Here is a 17,969-nt window from a genome sequence, read left to right on the forward strand (position 1 = left end):
CTTTGTTCAGTTTCATTGTTCTCATGCAAAAGTGTCGGGATCAACAAAAAGATGTCTACTTGTGCTTTATAGATTGTGACAAAGTCAAACACGATCAGCTAATAGAATGCTTGCAAAAAAAGAACCTGGATCCAAACAACATTAATACAATACGTGAACTCTACTGGAAACCATAAACATCCAAAGAGGAGTTAGACAACGTTGTATACTATCACCATTATTATTCAACTTGTACTCAGAGGACATCTTTGCACATGCTCTAGATGAAGCACAAGAAGGAATAAACGTCAATGGAAAAATCGTGAACAATATCAGGTATGCCGATGATATAGTACTGATTGCTGGCAGTAAAGAAGAACTACAAATTCTGTTAACCAAAGTAGTGCGAGAAGGAGAACTATACGGCCTCAAGGTGAATGTAGAAAAACCAAAACAATGGTAATTTCAAAAAAACACACACCAGTTATAAACATACTAGTCAACAACAATCTAGTTGAATAAGTGAAAAAGTTTAAGTATTTAGGCTGTTGGATACATGAAACCTTAGACCAAGAACAAGAGGTTAAATGTAGAATAGAACAGGCAAGAAACACCTTCTTAAAGATGCGACAGTTACTCACTACCCGTAATCTTGATTTGTCCCTACGATACCGCATGATAAAATATTATGTATATAGTGTACTATTACACGGCGTGGAAGCTTGGACGTTAACAGTCAGCTCGTTACGACGTTTAGAGAGCTTTGAGATGTGGGTATTTCGTCGTATGCTGAAAATTCCATGGACCGACCGCGTTAGAAATGAAGAAGTTTTAAGGCATATGAATAGAGAACGTGAACTCACAGAAATTGTCAAGAAGCGTAAAACGTCTTATCTTGGACACATATTTAGACACGACAGGTATAACTTCCTTCAGCTTATTAAAGAAGAGAAAATAGAAGGCATACGCGGCCCGACAAATGACCTGGCTGCGCAACATCAAAGATTGGACAGGATTAGACTTTTAAAGTTTAATAAGGAAAACCTAAAATAGGGAAGACTTTGCAGAGGTCATCGCCAACCTTCGCTAAGAAGACGGCACCTAAAGAAGAAGAAGAATGGAGTAGGCCGCTACAAGTTTCGGAATAAAAAAAATGCTGCCCACGCTCAAGTTTCGAGAATTGGCAATGACGACCATAGAACGTCAAAATGGAGCATGACATTAAACTTAGAAGCACATTTTAAAAATGAATTTGAAATGAAGACCGAAGCACTTGTACTACGAAAAATAACAAAGAATCTACCAGAGCAGGAGATATAAATAAAATAAAGGAACCATGGGAACTAAGTCCTGGAGGATCCAAATTTCAATGAAAGAGGTCTAATAGATATTAAATTAGAAGCCAAAAGAATATAGTTTAATACTACGACAGAATGGATCAAACGAAGGATGGTTTGCTCGCCCACAATACTAAATTGGGTTGGATAATATCAGGAAAAGCACAGCAAGAGCATATCCCTAAGATACAAGTAGTCAATACGATCTCTAGGCCCCAGATAACTAAAGATTCTGAAGTAACTAAAACTAAAGCTGTAGTATCAAACTACACATATCAAAAAAGACTTGGAAGTGGTTGAAACAAATATCAGTGAACTAAAATCAGCCTATAGCAATGTAAAAACTGTAGACTATCATCATTTCAAGAAATTGGAGCTAACTCAAACTGCAAAAGAAACTAATTCTGAATCGCTTACACCTGAGGAAGAAAAGACAAAAACAACAATTGAAAAAGTTAATGATTTAATAGAGATTTAATAGATTAAAAAGAAAGAAAAGATGAGGGAAATATAAACCTGATTCAAAATAAAAAGTGGGAAAAATATTACGAAACGCTATTAACAGAAAGTAGGCACGAATTTATGGAAAGACCTGACCATATCTCAATGACAGAAAACTCAGAGGTGCATAAGATAAACAAAGAAGAAATGAAAAAAGAATTGAAACAAATGAAAAATGGAAAAGCACCCGGGCCTGGAGACATTCCCATCGAGTTGGTGAAATATGGACCGGATGCTCTTTTGGAAAGCATAGTGAATATTTTTAATAAATGCTTAATTGAAGGCCAAGCGATTCCAGACGATTGGAATTTGGCCCACATTAGCCCCATTTATAAAAAGGGAGACAGAAAAGAATGCAGAAATTATAGAGGCATTAGCGTAACTAGCTCGCTGGGAAGGTTATATGGTCGTATATTAAAAAGAAGAATAGAAGAGGAGTATAAAGAAATTGAAGAACAAAGCGGCTTCAGAGCAGGAAGATCGTGCGTGGACAACACATTTACCCTTCAACAAGTAATTGAAAAACGAACAGCTCGAAACCTCCCTACGCATCTGGTATTTATAGATCTGGAGAAGGCTTATGATACAGTTCCTTTAAAACTCTTATTTAGTGTCTTGACGAAAACGGGCCTTAGTAAAACATATCTAAAAGCAATATTGAACATCTATAAATGTCCTCAAAGCACTGTAAAAACAGGAAATACTTTCTCAAGGGTATTTACAGTAACGAAAGGCTTGAGACAAGGATGTTGTCTTTCCCCCACCCTATTCAAAATATATATCCAAGAAGCACTGCACCAGTGGAGACAAAAATGTGCGGGAATGGGGTTGAAGCTTAACAACCATTATCTGACAACGCTGTTCTTTGCAGATGATCAAGTACTAATTGCAAGCTGTGAAGAAGATGCAAATTATATGCTTAGCAAGCTCAAATGTGAATACGAAAAATGGGGGATGAGTATGAATATGTCTAAAACAGAATATATGCGAATAGGCAGTGAAGACGAAGACCCGGATTTGGAAATTAGACAAATGAAAAGGTGCTACGAATACAAATATTTGGGAAGTATTATCTGCAGTAAAGGAACAACGGAACGAGATATAGACTATAGAGTGCAACAAGGCAGGAAGAGTGTTCAAATTCTGAATTCGATACTTTGGTCCAACAAAGCTACTATGAGAACTAAAATGACTATCTACAAAGTAATTGTAGAGCCCATTCTTACATATGGAGCAGAATGTTGGCAAATGACAGTAAAAGGAAAGAAAAAAGTTGACACGGTTGAAATGGACTACCTAAGAAGAGCTTGCCGTATATCAAGAGTAGAACGTATACCTAATTCTGAAATTAGAAGAAAAACAGATAGAATACATACAACTTCTGAAAGAATAGAAACTAGACAGTTAATATGGTATGGACACGTACAGAGGATGGACGACAACAGATGGCCAAAAAGAGCTATGGAATACAATCCAAGTAATAGAAGGAAACGAGGAAGACCAGCCAAGTCTTGGATACAAGGTGTTATGGAAACCATGAAAGATAGGGCCATTGATGAAGACACCTGGAGAGATAGAAAAAGATGGCGATCGAAATGCGGGAAGCGGCAGAAGCTGTAGGATCCCCGCTTATATATATATATATATATATATATATATATATATATATATATATATATTTAATAGAGATTCAATCAGTTAAAGCAGATAAAGAAATTTCTGATATCGAGGGTATAGACCAAAATACAATTGGCATGGTTGTATAAGAGACAGAAAGTGTTAAAACGCGTTCAAAATAAATAGAACAGATGATACAGAATATATGAGAACTGTTAAAGATATAGATGCCAAGAGTCATATAATAGCATCAGAATAATTATGTCAATGCTAATGTAGAAGAAGTTAAAATTGATATAAACAGTACAGAAAAAGTGTTACGGAGTTAAGACTATCAGCAATTGTGGTACCAACAATTTATTTATATGCCTATATCTAACACACGAACCTTTACTTAAAGCACACCAATAATGGACATTATAAACAAAAAGATTGGAAATTCAAGAAACTGGTTAGTAAAAAGTAACAGTTTTAGCCACCAAACATGAACACTTAAGTTCAATAGATATATGGATGATGATATATTGAGAAAAGTTAGAGTATGATGAATAAAGTATGAGTAGTATGTTATAGTATAGTTATATTTTCTAATGTTCTGCTGTTAAAAGAAAAAATATTAAAATAAGTTAACATATTTTTTTTCTTGTCCTATATATTTTAAATAATATTAATTCACTTTTTATTTCGTTTTTTTTTTTTCAATTTTGTCCAGCAATTGCCTAAAGCTATGAAAAATTAAATACTTACGTAGATCCGAACATGTAACTTTAAGAACTTGCTTTGAAGGACATTTTGTCCTTACGAAACTAATCTCAGAGGCTGTAGGATTTCTCATTCTAACATAGGGTACGTTTTCTTCAAAATCGTATTCTATCTTCATTGAAACCATATTTCTAAAATAAAACAATCATCGAATTTAGCTATAAAAGATAAATTTTATTTTTGTTTGATTTTTATACGTATTTTGACCAATAAAGTTACTTACTCGTACGTTAATGTTTTACAAAGAGACGTCGCAGCAGCTGCTAAAACAGTAATGGACTGGTTGAGTGGTAGACTTTTATTAATACTTTCAGTGCATAATTTTCCAACTTCGCCCTTTTCGTTAAATGTTAAAAATCCTTCTGAGTAATATCGTAACGGGTGTGGAGTTGCCATATCAGCTTTTTTCAACGACTCAAGTGTTGGCGCCAAACTCACTAAAAATATTAAAAATATATAATTTTACCAATGCCACTATTAATTTTATTTTTAACTGGAAAATATAAGAATTGTGTTAATAATTGATTTTTTATAATTACAAATTATAATTATATTCGACTTTCTAATTATACATACAGTACCAATACATACAGTGCCAATAATTGTTTATATCAGTAAAAATTGAGTGTTAAATAAGAAATGCATACGGAACTTAAACATAATAGTTATAAAATTTCAAGAAAAAAAATTGTACTACTAAGGAAAAAACAAACTATGAGTCACTATTCCAAACAATGGATATACAAAGGATCCTTACGCATAATCCAACCAGCATAAATGTCTACACGCTGCACAGCGTGAACAAGAAGAAGAAGAATATATAAAACCGATCAAAAATTTATGGAAAATTTTGTTTATGAAAAAAATTTTGATCTTAATTTTTCTGTGACTGGTTTAATTCTTTAATAACCAACACCTTTCACCTCTTCGTAACGTAATACGAAACAAGTTATATAAAGCAAAGCAAGACTACAGAATTCCTGTTTATTTATTTTTGTCCCCGTAATGCGTGATTTAATTTATGACATACCTTTTTGAAACACCCTGTATAATGCAACACCCATTTGAAGCAACTTTTTATTAATAGCAGCAAATTGGAATTTTATAAGGCCATATCTAGGATACGATACCCAAATATAGCTGCCCACGCCCAAAAAATAATGGCTATGTTCGATACAAGTTATTTGTCCGAACAAACATTTTCAATAATGAAACTAGGAAAAAATTGTATTCGTAATAGGCTGTCGGATGACCAGCTTCTCCATTACTAAAAATTCCATCCTCACAAATGCAGCAGAATTATGACGAAATCATGCAAAAAGAAAAACACTTCCATATGTCACATATCCTCACAAAGTCTAGTTCTGCTCTAACTTCTACTTCACAGCTAACATAACATTTTCATTTGGTTACCTACGATTTTGTATTTCAATCGTTTATTTTGTAATATTGCACAATAAAAACTGTTTCCGAAAAATCAATATTTTTATTTCAGCAAACAACATAACCAAAAATGCAACCAAAAATGCAACAGTTTGGGCCGCCATATATTCCTTTAGTAAACTATTTCTTTAGTAAATATATATACGCGAAAGAAAAAGTTTCCCCATCCCTGCTCAATACCATCAGTTTTAGGAATATAAACTGAAAACCTTCATCTAATTAATAATGCGTATATTGGTATTGAGGATCGTCACTCGCACGTCTGCAGGTCACTAGCCTAAGCAATGCACGCCAAAAAACGCGCTATCTCAGAGTGGTCTACAAACCCCTTTGGTGGTTTATATCCAAAAATGAATACAGTAAAACAAGATAGTATATTTTATTAATAATGCCGTAACTTGTCTGCTACTGCTAATTAAAGTGTAATTGAATTAAATAATTGAAGAGCTATCAAATAATCACAATACAATTGTAGTTAGGCATGTGAAACACAGAAACGTCTTTATAGTTGACTTAACAACCATTTAGATCGTTTCGTGAACCCAGCTTCCGGCAACAGATACAATCGGTCTTAACAAGCACCATTTCACTCTTCTTTTCAAATACAAGGAACGGAATAATCAAAGTCCATTGTTTTTCGTGAGTATTGTTGTTGGTATCAGATTAAAATTTGAAATATGTCGGATTTAAGGCGAGCCCGATCTGACATCAAACACAATATTACTTAATTAATGTAAAATGTTCACGAACAGCTTAAAATATAAAATACGCGCTATCTCAGAGTGTAATCAATTTAGAAAGTAGAGCAAACATAAGGATATAGTAAATGTTTTTCTTAATGTTCGAAAAAAATAAGATATTAATTTTATATACAAAAAAGGTATCTCTACCAAAATTTTTGGCCATTGGTCATCTTATTCATTATTAAAGTTCTAAAGTTAACACTATACCGCCAAGGTTTTACAATAACAATAAAAAATTTACCGTATTTACATACGGAGTAAACTGCATTGACACGATATTGTATAATTACCGTAAAAACGCATGATAATTTATCAAATAAATTATATTGTATAATATAATTTGAGGTAACGTTAAAAAGAAAAACTGGTCTGACTCTGTATGGGGAGAGCTATAGATCTGAGAGCAGCTGCATTCTGGTAGGGCGTTCTTTTAGCATTAGACTGTGGTAGGGCTTCGCGCAAGATAGTTTGTGTAAGGATGTAGCATTTCCGTTTTACCTCGTATATATTAAAACACCGAGAAATATTCTTAATATTTTTGGGTCTCTGAGATTGATAATATAAGCATTTTCGAGTCTGTTTATAATAATTTTAATTGCTATTTCGTTTGATATTGATTCCACCTAGATACTGCGCGTCAAATAAATATGAATATTTCCACTTAGATTGGAGGTTGAAGTTGTTTAGTCCCGATTTTCTTAAAATTCGTTATTGTTTTTCGTTATTCCTTTTGGTTATCGAAAATTCGAGTGAGCAATCAAGAGGAGAAGCAAATTGAGTTCAGAACGGTAAAGTTGGTTCTCGGCAGACAGTTTAAAAAAAACCGTCAAAACGTTTGTTTAATTCCATGAGTTAGTAGGTGAATTTAATCCCAAAATGCTATTTGGCAGTCTTTGTAAAGTGAAATAATCACCGGCCTGTTGCTGTAGCCCGTGCCACTGGGTTTAAAAAACAGTGTTTCCAACGTTTCAAAAGGTCCACATGGTTTTTAAGTCAAAATTAAGCAGCCGAGTTTGAAATAATACATTCTGTTATTATCAGGATAACCTGAGGCCCAATTCGATGTTTGATCTCCTCAACATTTGTCCATTTTGTGTCTCCATGTCCAGATCATTTGAAGTTTGTGTGGGACAGTGTATTTGTTTTGTATCCAATTCCAAGGTAATAAATAAACTTTCTTAATAACTTAAAAGAAAATAGTCAGCTAGTGAAGCAAAATTTTTGTTACATTTTTTTAAGTAAAATAAACTAAGATTTAAGTTAACCTTAATAATCAATTAATAATTCATAAAAGTTTAATATTTCATTTCGACATATGACAATCAGTATTACCCTTTCCTGTCATTTGGTACATAACCAAAATTTTAAATTCTGTTTTGTTAAAAGGTTAAACTCAATGTAAGTAATGTTGATCAAAATTAGGATATTTTGATTTATAATAATTGTTTTCAATTGCTACAAATAGCACCAATGTAAGGATTGTTGATAAATTTGGATAATTTTTTTGTAATAACTGTTTATGTGAAATAATAATAAATATGTAATGTTTCCCCTTAAACCAGAAGTTTAAAATTATTTTCTTTAAAAAAAATTTTCACCCTTAAATTTTTTTTAGGAAAAAAAGCCTTTCTTTCTAACCAGTAAGAGGATTTTTTTAAACGGCGTTCATTTTAAATAGTTTAGGATTCTTGTTGTGTATTTTGTTGCCCAGGAAATCTCTGTAAGTATTTTTTTTATTTCTTTTTTTGTAGTTAGCCCCCCCAGTCCCTCAAATAAAGAAACCTTTCTCCACGACCCATCTCTCCAACCAAAACATTAGTGGCCATTCGCAAACGTTTCAGTTTATTTGCTTACCCTATCTCCAGCCCAGTAATTCTTCAGTTCCCCCCTTTCGACCCCCTATAAGCAATTAGTTACAAGTGACACCCAACATGGTAGGCAAATTAAATTGCTACAAGGAAGTTCCCATCCTCTACACGGCGAACAGGATATGTCTTACAGATATGTAGGACACTAGAATAGTTTTGAATTAGGTATAACCCAAAAAACACTAAGGCATGGAAAAGAGGGAAGAGTGTTGTCTAAGCGATGCCCCAGATAGCTAACGAACTCTGGGGATTATAATAGCCCTGACACAGTATGGACACATTCCCGAGTCTGATTGTATTTTGTTCAAACTCGTGGAAATAAAACGAGATGGTTTAAAAGAGGACTCTGAAATGAGACACTATTCTTATTATCTTAAAAATCGGGTTACCAATAGTAAAAGAACATGATTTTATGGTCTGCAAAAAGAAATATGGCGCTTCATAAGAGGTCAAAGAACGGAGTTAAAGGAACTATTAGAACCAAAACACATAGAAAAGGATACGTGGATTAACTACCTAAAACAGTTTGCAGTTATGCAGAGGAAGAATAAACGACGCTAGAACTGGAAACACCAGAAATTTCCAGAAAGTTCGGAAAATACATGAAAAGCTGAAGAACAGAAAAACAGGTAAAGACGGGATACCAAACGAATTTCTGAAATAGTGTGGAGCAGCAATAACAGAGCAATTATTAACATTAATTAATAAAATTATAAAACTCAATAAAATACCGGAAAAATGAAGAACGAGCGAACTAATGCTACTATTCAAAAAAGGAGATAAAAATAGCCAGAAAACTAGAGAGGTATAAACTTGTTAAGTACTACGCTAAAACTTACAACTAAAATTTTACAAGTGCTAATAAATCAGAGGATAAGTTTAAGGAATTCATTGAGCCCTATGCTCTTCAAGTTGATCATGAATGAAATCATCAAAACCATTAGCAAAGGAAAAGGATACAGAATGGGAAACAAAGAAATCAAAATACTCTGTTATGCAGACGACGCAATATTGATAGCCCAAGATGAAGAAAGTCTACAAAGACTGGTTCACAGATTTAACATAAGAGCAAAAGAATTTAATATGACATTTTTATCTCAGAAAACTAAAACAATAGTAGTCAGTAAAGAACAAATCAGATGTAAAATAGAAATTGATGGCATCAGTATTGAACACGTAATGGAAATAAAATACCTGAGAATTACACTGTCTAGCTATGAAGACCTGGACAAAGAAGCGAGAAGCGCAAAGGGCGAAACTCAAATATCACGAGTCGACACTGGGTTTATTACTAAATGTGTTCAACGCATTAATTTTACAATGTACGGCCCTGCAAAATCGTGTTCAAATGGTAAGCAATGCATAAAATTGGTTTTAAACCAGTCAATTTCAGTTAATCAGAAATAATGACCAATTTTTATATAATGGTCACGAGTTGTTAAATACTCATTTACTGATACTCAAATACTGATTTCAAATTAGGTAAGTTGTTACTGAACTTGTTTGTGTATAACGGTTTTTTGTCGATTAATTTAGATAAAAGATTCGGTGCAGAATATTTTTACATATTGCTGGATTGTCCGCATTTTTTCTTGGCTGTGTTGTGTGTTTGTTGGGGTATTTGTTTGGTTTTAAGGGTGCTCCATTTAGGCAAATATGTTCAATATAATGTTTATTTTTGTATTTCATGTTAATAACAGCTGTGATTGTTAACCCCCTATGGAGATATATAATTAAGCAATGGGACCGGCAAACTACAGAAAACCGATCCCTCACTGACTCCAATGCTCGAAGTGAACTGTTAACTATTGTCGGTAAAAGAGTGGAGTTTTAGCAATATACTGTAGTGGAGTTTCCTAAAGAATGTCTGTATTCGTTAGACAGTTCGTTAATGGAAGATGGCAGCAATTTGGTGGAAAGGTGAGAGTTTCTTTTTGTCGTGTGTGATGAACAGTAGCGGATGCAAGGGGGGGGGGGGGTCATGGCCCCTCCAAACAAAATTAAATATCAATCAAATAATCCTAAAAAAATAATTTAAAACACATCAACCCTATAAGCAGGAAGTTAAGAGTTGAAATGATTCAAACTCATTTATTCTAGGGGTAAGCGTAGAATTATGCGGAAGCCTTTTTACATTGCTCTTTAAAAAAAATCAACAATTCTGAATACAGTAATACCTCGACTAACGTTACCCCCACTTCCGCGAATTCAGAGTTACGCGATTTTTAAATTTTGTTAACTCGTCATTTGAGTGCCAGAGAATCGTTCGATTATCGATGAGATAGAATTACCGCCCACACATTGCTCATTCAATTAACATGACATGACTTTTCGCACAAAACCAGCACATTTTTATTTTGTAAAAGGTATTTCTTATCTTCAGTTTTGTCTACGAATTGGTTGTTTTTAATTTGAATATGTATCATAATTGTTGAGACTGTGTGCTACATTTTATAATTTATCTATAATAAATATCAAAGTGAATATTGTTGATGCATTAGCTCTGTCTGATACGTCAGTGAATACAAATAAAGGAACTGGGAGCTGCTGTCCAAGGTATTTGTGAAACTCGTTGGGTTGAAAGGCATGAAGGTCATTTTTAGTTCCAGGGCGAATCAATCATCAAAATATGCATCGCTCTTGCAACAATTTCTACGTGGAATGACAGTAAAATGTCAGCTGATGCATTTTCATTAATGCAAACAAACTATTAGGAGCCCAGAATTTCTCATTTCAGTAGTTTATCTTAGTGATGTTTTAGGTACAACTGTATCACTTAGTCGTCATCTTTCACAAAATTAGATTTGAAGAAGGCTACAGAGGACACTAAATGCATTCTTCAAAATAAAAAATCAAATGCTGAATCTGTTTTTAGCAAACTTTACTATGAAGTAAAGGAAATAGCTTGAACAACTAGACATTGAATTGAAGATTCCTAATATAGTTTCTCGCCAAACCTGTCATCAAAACCAACCAGCTAACTCTTGCGAAGAATATTTCCGAAGATCTATTTATTTACCCCTTTTAGACAATATCTTAACTGATTTAGAAGAACGACTTTTACCGAAAGTTATGAATCTATTTATTCTTAGAGTTGTTTTACCTAAAACTGATAACACACCAGAAGATAAAATTGCATTTAAAAAATTATTGACACCTTCCAAGACGCGCTATCTCAGAGTCTGCATATTCCACAGTAGAACAAAAGTTTTTACTGTGGATTCAAAAGTGGAAAAGAGTCGTGCAAAATAATGGAAAACTTCCTGATTGGAATGGAATGTTATGAATGGAAACCAGTCCTTGATTTTTTAGTATTTATATTTTAATAACTTTCCTTTGGTTTAATAGTCTTATACACTTGATTTTACTGTCATAGAGTATGTGGGTTTAAATTATTTTTTTTTTGGTTTAAGTTAGACCCCTTAATGCTGTACCCTTCTTTGCACCCGTAAGGTATTTGGGTTTTAATAACTTCTCATTGATTTAATATATCGCTTAAAATAATTATTGAGAAAATGGTTGCCTTGCATGAGGCACAAATCATATTAATCGTAAAGAGGCAAAAATTTATGGGGATCAGCCACTGAAAGGCGCAAAAATCTAAATCCTATATCAAAATCACTCTCAAGACCCATGATCCACCCCGACAAAAATTTCTGGAACCGCCACTGGTGACGAATACTTGACGAAATATGAGTAGCGAGTTTTTAGAACGTTTTGGGCTGTAATATTTTGACCTCGGACTGATTTTTATTTATAACTCTTTTATTTATAACTATTTATAACTCTTGCTTAGAGAGACCAGTCTTGGGATGAACGTCCATGCTTTAACGCCATACAACAATGTGAAAAACACATATCGCCATAGTCTCCTTGTTAATTATTATGTTATCTCTCTATTAGTGAGTAGCTTTTTAATTTTTAATTACGTTTCTCTTGATATTTCCATACGGCATCTTATGTTTTTTGCTTTTACAGCATCTTTAGTTATCCTAGCACGAAGGTATTTATACTGTCTTACTTTTTCTAGGAACCATAATATCGAACCAGGGAACAACAGAAGAAGATATAAACAACAGACTGAGACAAACAAGAAACTGTATAAGACAACTAAACTCAGTGTTGTGGGATAAGAACATTACGATAAAGACAAAAAAGAGAATATATAACACCCTGACAAGAAGTATCCTGACATATGGGTCCGAAAACTGGACAATAAACAAGAGAAATAGAGGTAGAATAAGAGCAGTAGAAATGGAGTTCCTGAGGAGAAGCTGTAGACTTACAAAAAGAGACAGAATTGAAAACGCAGAGATTAAGCGGAGAATGGGAGTGCAATCAGACATAATCGACTATATAGAGGAGAAGAGACTATCCTGGTACGGCCACGTCAGAAGAGCGGACAGAGGACGCTGGATAAACAAAATCACAGCATGGAGCCCGATTGGAAGAAGAAAGAGGGGAAGACCCCGAAGGTCATTCAGAGATGAAATCGACGAGGCTATGGAGAAAAGAACCCTGCGAGATGGAGACTGGAATGACAGGGAAAATTGGAGAAAACGGTTGAGTGAAGGAAGACAGTGAAAACTGTGGAAATCCTTAGTAGTAGTAGTAGTAGTAGTACTTTTTCTATTATTGTATTAGATATAGTTAAAAATTCCTTATTGTTTTTTGTAGGTCTTTTAGCAATTTTCATATATTTTGTTTTCTTTAATTTCATCTTTATTTCATAGATATCACATTTATCATTTAGATGTTCTATCATATTCTGTAAATTATCATTTATTATAATGCCCTCTACTGTTCGAAAATATAGCTTTAGTACAACGGTCTTTGTATAGGATTGTTCGAAGCAGAAAAAATACAAATATAGATATGGTCTTGTCTAAATTTTGTACAAGAATAAATGACCACCCTCACAATCTTCGAATAAATATAACATAAAATTCAAATAAGCTGCGTCATAAAAACTGTTCTATCAATATTTTTTAAACGGGTTATAAGTGTATCAGTTTAGGTGATGGTGATGAATACTTTATTATGTTCCGAAAACTATTTACCTCTTTCAGTTAAAGCAAATTCAATTTCAAAGTTAAAAAAAATACTTACAACATCCCCTTTCGTCACTTCCGTCAGGGCAGTCCGAATGTCCATCACACCTTTTGGATTTGTGAATACAGACGCGACCGATCCCGCAGTGTAGAAGATTTTTAGGGCAGTAACTGCACGATTTTTCATCTGCAACGTCTTGGCAATCAATTACGCCATCACAGATACGCGGGGAAAGTGCCTTTGACTGAAGTTCTTCCACACAACCTGTAATGAAGACAATTTTTTTAGGTTTACTCAGATATCGAGCGCCCACATATTTATGACCTTTGGTATAGGAACATAAACCGTTAAAAAACTTAGTTGCTGAGATACAGATGATTAAAACTTTAAAATCAAAGTTAAAAATATATTACAAAAGCATTTTTTGGTCCACTGTAGCAATGTGTTTATTATATTTTAAATATTCTCTTTATTTTTGGATAAAAAAAGTATGTAGTAACCTTTTCTACCAAATACTTTAATGGCAAAAACTTTCGATCAGTATGTGTTGCCGGTACTGACATATGGAACTGAAACATGGGCTTTTAATAACAACATAGTCCACAAACTCCAAGTGACTCAGAGAGCTATGGAACGGAGAATGATGCTCAACATTAAGCTTACCGATGACAAGTCCAATGAAGAAATAAGAAGACTAAAAAAAATTACAGATGTAGTCCAAAAGATTGCCATATTAAAATGGAACTGGGCAGGACATAAAGGAAGAATAAAAGACAACCATTGGACGAAGCGAATTATTGAATGGCGACCAAGAGACAACCAGAGAAGTAGAGGCAGACTTCAATCCAGATGGACTGGACAGAAATATGCAACAAACACAAACACTATTATTCGTGACGACTGGGGACACTAGTCTGCTTCTCAGTGAGACCTACGACTGGTGGCCGGTGACTTATGACTATGACTCAGTCGTTGCTAGCAGCGACTCGGTAGCTTCTAGGAGAACAGTCCTATTTAAAACGCATTAAACTTGTTTGAATCAATTGGTAGCGGCTACCTATTCGCGGCTTCCAGTAACCGGCGAATTTGTAGGAAAACGCGCCTTAAGTAATCCAAACGCCTAGGCCCGCAGTTCATCTATCTTCTCAGATTAGGAATTAGCGACTTCGTCCACTACACCAATAATTCATCCACTAAACATTTTCGACTAAAAATAATATATTCGGACACAGCATTCTTGAGTTATTTTATAAAAAAATCAAATAATCCGCCACTACCTGCTAACCTGCATTTGTTCAATTTTTTTTTTCTAATTTGAAATAATAATTTAAGGACATAAATTGTCGCATATCTTTGCATAATTAATTAAGAGTAACAAACTACATTTTTAAGTGCCGTTAAGAAATGAATATGTTTAACATTTTTCTCATGGTTGAGTAACTTGTAAAAGTTTTTAAATCAAGACAACAACTGTGAATATTGCGGTAAATTGCAACATGTATAATTAATTCCAGTTTTTGTAACATTATGTAGTAAACTGCGACATTTTATAAAAATATGTAACTATCTTTCTTCATAATATATATATATATATAGCACAAGACACCAGTAGTAAACAGAAACTGAACTACATTCAGTCTAAGCAAGAAATTAATGTAAAATGGAATAAGGTTATGACATACTGCTTTACATTACATAGAAGAACTCAGTGGTTTTTGCGATACAAAATATTGACACGTTAACATTAATATGGTTTCTTCAGTGATATTTAATTTCAACAACGAAAAAAGTAGTTTTATTTTTTTTATTTAAATTTTTAAACATCTTCATTTTATGAGTGACGGTAGTTAACAAAGCCAATGAGAATTATTATATTAGAAGAAGCTAATAATTGCGTAAATTAATCTTCTTCTCCTAATGTTATACTCTATCCTCTTCAGTTTTTAATTTTGCTCATTAAAATGATATTAAGAAGTTAAATTTGTCGTAAGGACTGGTCAGGTTTCCGGTGTTTTAAGACGCGTATACTCAAAAAAGTTTCGAGTCGATGAAGATTGTTATTGAATTTAGTTAAATCATTTCTAGCCATTGTATCTTGTATCTTCATGTATTCTTCGTTACGTTTTCATTTATAATTTAAGCTAGACCCGAAGTATTTCAATTTCTCAACCCTAAGAAGGTTAAGTTCGTGTAGTCTTCTGGCTAAAGATTCTACACAAACCTAGTATAATCTTTAGCCATAAGATTACAGTGTTAGAGCTTCCAGGTCGCGCAAGCACCTCTAACATGACTTAACGAACACATATGTAGTCGGGACTGGCGCGGCAGCTTTACGTATCCTTCGAAGCATCGGTGCTATACAGCTTGTTAAGCATTTGTTAAGCCACATATCTGTCAACTGTCTATGATTTGGTTGTTTCTTTTCAATAATATTTTATATAAATAGATCACATTGTACATTTTAACCTAAGATATATGAATATATTTTATTCAACACTGTCTATTCCTAAAAATAACCATTTCTAATTTCTATGAACAATTTAACATGTTTCTCGATCTTAAAGGGATGCATTGCGATGGCTGCATTGCAGCAATAATTTGTCAATTTTTCCTTTTCATGTATTATTTTTATCAAAGTTCATTGAAAGCAATTGTACAGCAGCAAAAATAGCCTAGTAGTTACACATCTGGTAAAAAAGGGGTACTCCTATTTATCATTTTTTTAACTTTCATTGTTGTAAGGGTAAGTACTAGTAATGATTATTTATAGTATAAGATTTTTTTTATTATTGTTGTTTTTATGTTATAAAATAGATCTGTACTCATCTGAGTACAGTGGGTTTGTATGAGATCAGAATGATTATTTGGTTTTTTATTGTTTCAGGTTCAATTTCAGGCACTGGAATAGATTTTCAAGAATTGCAGCCTATTAGTCTCATTTTGTTTTATGGAAAACGTTATAGAACTCTTGTTTTAGCTTCAGATAACCTAGCGAGTTCCACTCATAAAGATCTAACGGTGGTAGTTATTCCTCCTGAGACTGACTATCAAATTGACAATAAGGACATAGATGAGGATGATCTTCAGACTCAAAGCTTTCCGAATTACGTTCCCGGAGAAATAAAGGTTCATTACATGAGTGATGATTCTGATAACGACGAAGAAGACAATCTTCCTCTTGCCATTAGAAGAGAAAATTTACTAAAGGGCCAAAATAAAACCAAGAAATCTGACTGGACGGAAGAAATTACGGATATTAGTATGACATTTACAACAGGTTACGAGGGTCGTTTAGATAATATGAAAGAACAAATCCAAGGTAAATCTCCTATAGAAATATTTGAGAAATTTTTCGAGAATGAAATTATTAAATATACACAGCAGACAAATTTATATGCCGCTCAAAATATTAATCATCAATTTCATGTAACGGCAGAGATAAAGGTATTTCTGGCTATTTTACTTTTTACTGGATACCATAGATTGCCACGAGAGCGCAACTATTGGTGTTTAGATGGGGATCTTCCTTCAGGTTCCCCTTGTGACTAATGTAATTTCAAGGAACCGTTTCCAAGAAATTAAAAAATACCTACATTTGGCAGATAATTCGCAAATTGATACAAGGGACAGAATGTATAAAGTGAGGCCTCTCACAAACAAACTAAATAAAAAATTTCAATAATTTGGCATATTTCACAAAGACTTATCAATTGATGAAGCGATGATAAAGTATTTTGGGCATCACTCATCTCAACATAAGGGGAAACCAGTAAGATTTGGGTACAAGGACTGGATGCTTTGTAGTTCTTTAATTGATTATTGCTACAATTTTGACACATATTGTGGAGCATCAGTGGATAAATAAAAAGTCGCAGCGTTGACTTTAGGATCACAGGTTGTTCTAAAAATGCTTGATGTCGTTGATGTGCCTAGTGACCACGAAGTATGTTTTGACAATTATAGTTACAATTTGATGGAAACTTTAAAAGAGAAGGGCTTTAGAGCAACAGACACAGTAAGAGAAAATCGTATTAAAAAATGTCCTTTGTTACCTTCCACTGTAACGAAAAAAGAAGAATCGTGGATATTTCGAATATCGCTTTGACAAAACAAGTCTACTACATTTTGTAAAATGAAACGACAACAATGTGATTACAAAGGCATCAAATTACGATAGTATTGAACCACTTTCAAAAGTGAATCGTTGGTGTGCTGCTGCCAAACGAAAAATTGATGTACCTCAACCAAAACTTTTCTCATCATACAATGCTTCAATGGGCGGTGTTGATCTCTTTGACCAATCGGTAAATAACTACCGAGTCAGTATGCAAGGTAGAAAATGGTGGTGGTCCATTTTTACCTACATGCTCACCTTAGCTCTTGTTAACTCCTGGAGGTTACAAATATTTGCTAAAAATAAAGAAATGGATCTTTTGGCTTTTCAACGAGATGTAGTACGTCATTATTTAAGAAGTTTTGGGAAATCTACTTATTCTAGAAAACGACTAGCAGGATCTGTACCAATTAGTCTAAAAATGGATGGAAGCGGTCATTTTCCAAAGAAAATGACCGCTTCCAGCAAACGACAAACAACTTTGATGTCGCTTATGCCATCAAAGAGTACGTTGGACTTGTATAAAGTGTAAAATTACTCTGAGATAGCGCGT

The 17,969-nt window shown here is 33.7% G+C and overlaps 1 protein-coding gene across 1 annotated transcript; it reads right to left on the bottom strand.

The window, feature by feature from the left end:
* Window positions 1–1,697: 1,697 nt before the first annotated feature.
* Window positions 1,698–13,543, bottom strand: LOC140432008 (uncharacterized). The gene is made up of 4 exons (XM_072519871.1): window positions 13,360–13,543; window positions 4,420–4,633; window positions 4,182–4,327; window positions 1,698–1,735 (listed from the first exon to the last, which is right to left on the bottom strand). The coding sequence occupies exons 2-4, from the start codon at window positions 4,590–4,592 to the stop codon at window positions 1,698–1,700; spliced, it is 357 nt and encodes a 118-aa protein (XP_072375972.1). The 5' UTR covers window positions 4,593–4,633; window positions 13,360–13,543.
* Window positions 13,544–17,969: the final 4,426 nt, after the last annotated feature.

This window comes from Diabrotica undecimpunctata, unplaced genomic scaffold (genome assembly GCF_040954645.1).
Source record: "Diabrotica undecimpunctata isolate CICGRU unplaced genomic scaffold, icDiaUnde3 ctg00002538.1, whole genome shotgun sequence".
In the NCBI taxonomy this organism is placed as follows: domain Eukaryota; kingdom Metazoa; phylum Arthropoda; class Insecta; order Coleoptera; family Chrysomelidae; genus Diabrotica; species Diabrotica undecimpunctata.

Bases quoted from the DNA above. Each gene is read 5' to 3' on its own strand.
- LOC140432008 (XM_072519871.1), bottom strand. From the start codon at position 4,592: ATGGCAACTCCACACCCGTTACGATATTACTCAGAAGGATTTTTAACA. The intron at 4,328-4,419 runs GTAAGTAACTTT...GTTTTATTTTAG, and splicing joins TGTAAAACATTAACGTACGA to AAATATGGTTTCAATGAAGA. The intron at 1,736-4,181 runs GTAAGTATTTAA...TTTCTTCCTCAG, and splicing joins AGTTACATGTTCGGATCTAC to GTGTAAGCGATTCAGAATTA.